The 8,498-nt window shown below is 41.3% G+C and overlaps 1 protein-coding gene across 1 annotated transcript; it reads right to left on the reverse strand.

Moving 5' to 3' along the window:
• Positions 1-318: 318 nt before the first annotated feature.
• LOC149978167 (fish-egg lectin-like) lies at positions 319-2,511 on the reverse strand. The gene is made up of 5 exons (XM_090201021.1): positions 2,350-2,511; positions 2,000-2,233; positions 1,604-1,821; positions 1,351-1,469; positions 319-754 (listed from the first exon to the last, which is right to left on the reverse strand). Exons 1-5 carry the CDS (start codon positions 2,402-2,404, stop codon positions 613-615), a joined length of 768 nt encoding a protein of 255 aa, XP_090057147.1. The 5' UTR covers positions 2,405-2,511; the 3' UTR covers positions 319-612.
• Positions 2,512-8,498: the final 5,987 nt, after the last annotated feature.

Consider the following 8,498-nt stretch of genomic DNA (forward strand, 5'->3'; position numbering starts at 1 on the left):
TTCCATTTACTTGTATTACTTAAGTATATTTCAAACCAAATACTTTTAGACTTTTAATCAAGTAGTATTTTACTTGGTGACTTTCACTTTTACTGGAGTCATTTCCTATTAAGGTATCTTGACTTTTACTCAAGTATGACAATGAAGTACTTTTTCCACCACTGGTTTAATGTTGTGTTGTGTAGTGTCTTTGCTGGAATGTATCTCAAACAATTTGTTGAGTTTGCCCCACCAAGATGTACATGCTAAAATCGTCACTGGCAGAGCAAACTAAAACCCCCTGTTCAATATGAAAACCAAGAAACACGGAAATTACAATAGCTTCAAACTGAATGCTTTATTATGATTATATAATGAGATAATAAGCATTAAAAAGGATTCCATCCATCTCTATGAATAACCTCTGAAGCAAGATCATTAAGATCAGTGATTACTATTGACAGAGATAAAGTACTGAAAAGTATAGTTAGAGTAGTAGGTTTTAGAATGAAGGATTCTTATGAACTGATGTTGGGCATTCTCAAGCAGAAGGCTGTTCCATAAAGAGAGATCAATGAGTTAGCAAGTGCACTTTAGACAGATCCCGAACGGCCATCAGATGCAGAGGAGAGACTAAGGTGTGCACACCATGGTGACTCCAGACTTGGATACGACCCAAAGATGGCCCAGGTCGTAGGTCACGTGGCCCATGTGCATGGACATTGGGATATTGCTCCATCCGGTGCCCTCTGGTTTACTGGCTGTGATGCCGTCTCTGTGTTAAAGAAAGGGTTGGGGTTCATGTTTTAAAGCTTATGCATTTTTTTAAGTACATCCATTTTTGGACTGTAATAATTGAATATAGCCATAGATTTTTGAAGAATATAACTTCTGCCTCTTGAGCTTTATTCAACCACAAAATAAGCTAAAACGTAAGCTTTTACTCAATTGTTTGTAAACAATGTTATTGTAAACAAACAATGCATAACTTTAAAAAACATGTTATATTTAAAAAAAATAAAATAATTGATCTGTCTTTGCATCCGTAGCTCCATGTATGAATTTGAGAGTGGTTACATGTCTCTAACTACATTCCTCAGCTGTTTACCAAAACAAGTGGTGGGGTGTCTGGGAAGTTGTTGTTTTTATCCCAAACTGTAGCTATAAAGGACATCCCACTTTTACATATTTTATCGTACAATGTCTACACATGTCTTTATAAGTCCTATAAGTTTAGATCTGATCATATTTCACTGATTTTATTTAGGTATCTACAGTGTTTTAGTTGCTTCACAAAGCATGTACAGTAAGGATAATAACAATAATTAAAGGTATACCATTATTATACACATAGTTCAGTAGTAACCTTACCTGGTATAAACACTACCCGCAGAGTTGACCCCAAAGACACGACCATCAGTTGCCACCTCAATCATGGAAAGCTTGCCGCCAATGTGACTCCACCCGTTGTTTTGGCAGTCTTGATTCAACTGGAAAACAAACAGATACAATCAGTGTTTTAGGACAATTTCAACAGTTATAATATGAAACAGTTTTAAAATAACTGACACTCTCTATCCTCTACTACTCTGCTCCAACTCTCACACTCTTTCCCAGATCTTACACTCATTAAGTAGATATCATCATTCTTGTTGACTGCCCAGCACCCAAAGGGTCCACAACTGTAGTACTTCACAGCTCCTGGCAATCCTGTCCATGGAAGAGGTGAGCCTGGACCCTTGTAGCCAATTGTGGCACTACGTGTCAGACAGAATGGAGTATCGTCCATGTTAGCCCCCACAATAAACTGTTCACCTCCAGCATCCAACTGTTTCAGAAGGCCTGAAGACCACAAAGACAGACATACGGACGGACAAGCAAACAAGGAGCACATATCTGTGAGTACTGCCAAATGACATACAAGTTTACAATTTAAAATGTTTTCAACAGCCTGATGGTATCAGGAAAGCTAAGAAGCAGGTGTCCTCTGGATAAATATTGGGTAATTCTCTCCACTAACCTGCAGCTTGCACCCAGTTACCGGCCACATACTTGTAGATTGAGTCTGCATTGTTGATACCCCAGATCCCTGCTGGTCCTACAGTGATATGCTTCAGGGAACCAGGCAGGCGGATCCATTTATCACCTACCAGGTAGTAGGGGATTTGACTTGTGTCTGTTGCAACCACTTGCCCCAGTCCTGCATCAATCTGCATCAGATTCTTGATGTTTACTACCTCCTGACAGTCCCAGGCTATGGAGACAAAGACATGAGTAGAGCACACAGACAACAAGGAGGATGACATTATGGAGCGAACTTGATGATCAATTTCAAGTTGATCAAGCATGTTTCAGATGATGGTAACTTACCATGACTGATGGTCAGGAGACAGAGGACCAATAGGACGGCTGCAGTGACTCTCATGATGTCTCTGTAGATCTACGTATACGTTTGGTTGTACACCAGACTTCAATTGTCCCCTTGCAAGACTTTGAGCTTTTATAGCCCTGCACATACCTTTCACCAATGATGGCTTCCTGTTCCACCTGTTTAACAAAGACTTGAGGGTGTCCGGTGTCCGTCAGAGAGAAGGGTTGTATTATTGTCACCTGATGACAAAGATCATTCCTTTGTTCTTCTCATGTTTTCTGTGTTTACATTTTCTTTTGTCCTTGTCTTTTTTTTTAACTGTCATTTTTATTCAGACATTTGGAACAACACAAACAAATAATCATAACATTTAAAACTATACATATCAAAAAGAAGTAGCAAAGACCAATAGAAACAAATTGTAGTGTATAAATACAAATAAAAAAAGAGACTTGAATTATTACACTATTAAACTATTTCTAACAAAAAACACACAAATTAAACTAAATTGCACAAATCCTGTATCACACAAATACATATATAGAATAACACACTTATAAAGAAGAGAACTGGATTATTGCACTTCAAACAAGAAACACACAAACTAAATGTCACCACTAATTGCATTACTAATTGCATTAGTACTGTACAAAGTTAGAGGTGCGCTATTTGATAGATTCCCCAACTCCCCCTACCACGGGCTTCCAGTGGGGAGACCGGAGGTCAACCTACCCCCCTCCCCATCTCGTACTTCTGAGAGGTTTACCTTCCCAGGCAGTAGCCTGCCTAGCTCACAAACTAGAATCAGTGAACCCACTCTGACAAAGTTAAGTGACTTGAAAATGAGCGATAGAAAACCATTACGCAAATGTCACCATTCCGAATATTATTGTTTTTGTTTTTTGTGTGGGCGCCCCGTGCTGCCTAGGCGGCTGCCCATGTCGCCTGTACCTAAATCCGCCTCTGTATGTATAGGGGACAGAGGAAGGGTCAACCCCCTATTATTTCACACAGTGAGGCAATATCAGTTATGTGATTTGTTAAGCCACATTTTACTTCTACTACGCAACAACTATATTGTAGTTAATTAATTGGTATTAATTTGTAAAACATTTCAGATTTGTTTTTTTACTTTGACATGATGGAGTATTCATGGATTCTTTTGTGTAGATCCATGACAAAAACAATACAATTAAATCTATTTCAAGCCCACTTTGTAACACAACAAAATGGAGGTGTAGACTTTCTTTAGGCCTGTATGTTTGCTATGTCAACCTACAGTACATCACAAGCGCTGTGTGATCAATAATTGAGGTGTAGAGTATTCACGTGTGTAAAGATGGCGGCCTCCTCTGCTGAGAAAAACAGCCTAGACCAGGAAGAGCCTGTTGAGGATGCTGGTGACCAGCCTTTGCTGTGTTTCCGTGGTCTCTTTGTTGTCTTTTTGTGATGACCAGACTTCAGTGTGTTTTTGATGGTGACCAACATAAGCCAGTCACCAGAATCAAGTCACGTCATGCTGGCTTGAAAAGGGATGTTTTTAACTTTTCTTCTCACAATATGCATCCAGAATGACTGCCAGGGTTAGAAATAACACTAAATACGACCCAAACTGTTGGACGTGGTCAGACCAGCTTGACCAGCTTCGTCACCAGTATAACAGCATCACCATTATAAGCTTGTATGTGTCCTAAATACAGTGAAGGCTTGTCACCAGCAAAACCAGCTAGACCATGCTCGTCAGACCAGCTAGAACATGATGTCTACCACCTGCTGTCTACCACCTGGCTCTTGATGGTAGTGTTCTGAGGGGTATGGGGTTAATGCCTGAAATCAATACACATATCTTTAGTGTTTGTCAAATTCAATTGTAAGAATAAACTGTCACATCAATGTACAAAATCATCAGCAGTTTTAACTGCATGAAGGACTATTACTGAGTCGTCCACAAACAACAGGTTGAGTTTGTTCTCGTACACTCTTAGAAAAAAAGGTGAGATTTAGAACCGAAAAGGGTTCTTCGGCTGTCCCAATAGGAAAACCCTTTGAAGAACCCTTTTCGGTTCCAGGTAGAACTCTTTTGGGAGATCATACATGGAACCCAAAATAGTTATTTCTGGATCCAAAAAGGGTTCTACCTTGAGTCAAAGGGGGTTAGTCTATGGGGACAGCCAAACAACCCTTTTGGAAGTGTAGTGGCTATGACAGAATATACAGGATATATTGGAATGGTGAGAGGAAGTCCCAGAGGTGAGCCTGTTGATGATGCCAGCTCCCCTGACAGGCACCCATTTACCCTCAACCTCTGGCTTCTGATGGTAAAAAAGTCAAGGATCCAGCCCACTAGATGAGTCCACACCTACAAGTGAAAGTCACCCAGTAAAATAGTCATTGAGTAATAGTCTAAATACACTATCAAAATGAAAAGTATAAATAATTTTGCTTATATTATGTAAAGCAGACGGCACAAAACGACATCTACACACACAATACCCCATAATGACAAAGCAAGATTTTTTTTCGTCACCGTTGTTGAATATAAAAAATAGAAATACTTGTTATGGCTGGGGACAGTATTGAGTAGCTTGGATGAATAAGGTGCCCAGAGGTGCCCAGAGTAAACGGCCTGCTACTACTTTCTGCTTTTTGTGACTCCTGTCTTTGGCTGGGAAAATGGCTGTGTTTTTCTGTGATTTGGTGGTTACCTAACATAATAGTTTGTGCTGCTTTTGCTGTAAAGCCTTTTAGAAATCGGACACTGTGGTGGGATTAACAGCAAGATTACCTTTAAAATGGTATAAAATAATTGTATGTTTAAGGAATTTTAAAGATGAGATTTCTGTTGTTTGAATTTGGCGCCCTGCACTTTCGCTGGCTGTTGTCATATCGATCCCGTTAACGGGATTGCAGCCATAAGAATATTTATTTACACAAGTATACAGACCATTTGATACTAGACTCGTTTTGAGTACAGTGCATCCTGTTTCCATTGATCATCCACCTGTTGTAAATTCAATTGATGTGACATGATTTGGAAAGGTATACACCTGTCTATATCTGGTCCCACAGTTGACAGTGCATGTCAGAGACAAAACCAAGCCATGATATCAAAGGAATTGTCTGTAGAGCTCTGAGACAGGATTGTGGCGAGGCACAGATCTAGGGAAGGATACCAACACATTTCTGCAGCATTGAAGGTCCCAGAGAACACAGTGAGATTACATTGATTGGACATTGAATGGACTAAATAGTTATTTATATATTTTGGTATATTAGCTGTCGCTGTTTTAGACTAAGCATAAGGGATTTCATGTTAAAATGTTGAAGTTTAAATGGTGCAGGAATGATGGAGGCAGCTCCTGTTTATTTTGTTATACTTGCGGTAACGTGGTTGTAAGTCAGTAGTTGTTTAGTGGTCATGAAATGTACTTCTTTGAAAATACTGTAAGTCATGTCACTGTTTGTTACGTGCAATATGCTTTGTGGACTTCACCAGACAGAGGTTGCTATCTGGTTTTGTGATGAAACAAAGGTGTGGTTGAATTTATTCTGTCACGGTGTCACGCCCTGGCCATACAGAGGCTTTTATTCTCTATTTTGGTTAGGCCAGGGTGTGATTAGGGTGGTGATTCTAGTTTTTTTTATTTCTATATTTTCTGTTTCTATGTTTTGGCTGGGTATGGTTCTCAATCAGGGACAGCTGTCTATCATTGTCTCTGATTAGGAATCATACTTAGGCAGCCTGTTTTGCCACCTTAGTTGTGGGTAGTTGTCTTTGTTAGTGGCCTGTATAGCCCTAGTCAGGTCGACCTTGGTCCGGTCATTTCCCTGACGACGTGCGTGACACACGGTGTATTCTTACTGTCTTTGCCTTAGGCATATATGTCACGTGTCAAGGTATATGAACTAACAAGCTATAGAGCAAACAACTCAACTATCTCAAAGGTTGTAATATGGCTTTTTTCTGGCTTCCCCAGTGATATTACCTTCGCACCGCTACTGTATGTTTTGCTCAGTCTGGCAGTAACCCAGAACTACCAGAGACAGAGGATCTCTCTTTCGGCTGCTGCTGACAGACACTGCATATAAATTGTTCTACTACACCCTAAAACCTTATACAGTATGTACACATAGCATTTGTCTTCATTTGTCAGATTAACTCTTTCTGTAGAATAACTGTTTCCTCCTTTTTTCTTCTTCTCCTGAAACAGTCAGGCAACAATACATACTGTACTTGCGGTAGGTAGCCAGCGGCTAAGGAATTAGACCTGTGGCCTGAAAAGTGTCCTGTTCGAATCCCGGGCTGGTCGCTGGAATAAACAGGCGGAATTGATTTCACAATTGGAGGGCTGCTGGGTTCACATCCTCAAAACATTCCAACACGTTGGGACCTTGAGCAAAGTCCCCGATAACCCCGCAACATGCTTTCTATCCAGGGGTGCTGCACTGCAGATTGAACTTGTGCTCCTCTCAACTGTATGTGTGATGTCTGCAGTTTGGGGGAGTGAGAACGGAGCAGAAGACATATATTTTGGTTGTTCGCTCTAACTAATGGACAAAGTTGTATTGTAAAGAAGTCAGCTAGAGTTGACGTGGGCCATAGTTCAAACAAAGATATGCTTCCCTGGCAACCATTGCAAAACTACCTTTACTCCACACACAGAGACGTGTACATAGCTCTCCCTCGCCCTCCATTTGGCAAATCTGACCATAATTCCATCCTCTTGTCACGCCCTGACCTTAGAGATCCCTATTATTCTCTATGTTTGGTTAGGTCAGGGTGTGACTCGGGTGGGAAAGTCTATGTTTTCTATTTCTTTGTTTTGGTCTGGTTTCCAATCAGAGGCAGCTGTCTATCGTTGTCTCTGATTGGGGATCACATATAAGTTATTTTCCGTTTGGGTTTTGTGGGATCTTGTTTTCTGTTTCGCAATTGTACCTGACAGAACTATGCACTTTTGTTTTCAATTTTTTTTTTTTGTTGAGTGTTTAAAAAAAAAAAAAAATCATTAACACTTTGAGGAGTACACCACATCAGTCACTGTTTTCATCAATAAGTGCATCGATGATGTCGTCCCCACAGTGACCAGTACATATCCCAACCAGAAGCCTTGGATAACAGGCAACATCCGCACTGAGCTAAAGGATAGAGCTGCCGCTTTCAAGGAGCAGGATTCCAACCTGGAAGCTTATAAGAAATCCTGCAACGCCCTCCAGCGAACAATCAAACAGGCAAAGCGTCAATACAGGACTAACATTGAATCGTACTACACCAGCTCCGACGCTCGTCGAATGTTGCAGGGCTTGCAAACTATTACAGACTACAAAGGGAAGCACAGCCACGGGCTGCCCAGTAACACAACACTACCAGACAAGTTAAATGACTTCTATGCTCTCTTCGAGGCAAGTAACACTGAAACAAGCATGAGAGCATCAGCTGTTCCGCACGACTGTGTGATCACTCACTCCATAGCCGATGTGAGTAAGACCTTTAAATAGGTCAACATTCACAAGGCACCGGGTCAGATGGATTGCAAGGACGTGTACTCCGAGCATGCACTGAACAACTGGCAAGTGTCTTCACTGACATTTTCAACCCGTTTCTGACTGAGTCTGTAATATCAACATGTTTCAAGCAGACCCCCATAGTCCCTGTGCCCAAGAACACTAAGGTAACCTGTCTAAATGACTACCAACCCGTAGCACTCACGTCTGGCTCACATTAACACCATTATCCCAGAAACCCTAGAACCACTCAGATGTTCATACTGATGATGCAATCTCTATTGTACTGCCCTTTGCCACCTGGACAAAAGGAATACCTATGTGAGAATGCTATTCATTTACGACAGCTCAGCGTTCAACACCATGGTGCCCTCAAAGCTCATCACTTAGCTAAGGAACCTGGCAATTAACACCTCCCTCTGCAACTGGATCCTGGACTTCCTGATGGGCCGCCCTCAGGTGATAAGGGTAGGTAACAAAACATCCGTCACGCTGATCCTCAAAACGGGCGCCCCTCAAGGGTGCGTGCTCAGTCCCCTCCTGTACTCCCTGTTCACTCATGACTGCAGTGCCAGGCACAACTCCAACACCATCATCAAGTTTGCAGATGACACAACAGTGAGACAGCCTATAGGGAGGAGGT

The sequence above is a fragment of the Oncorhynchus mykiss genome, chromosome 15, assembly GCF_057628025.1.
Source record: "Oncorhynchus mykiss isolate SJ-2025 chromosome 15, ASM5762802v1, whole genome shotgun sequence".
In the NCBI taxonomy this organism is placed as follows: Eukaryota; Metazoa; Chordata; class Actinopteri; order Salmoniformes; family Salmonidae; genus Oncorhynchus; species Oncorhynchus mykiss.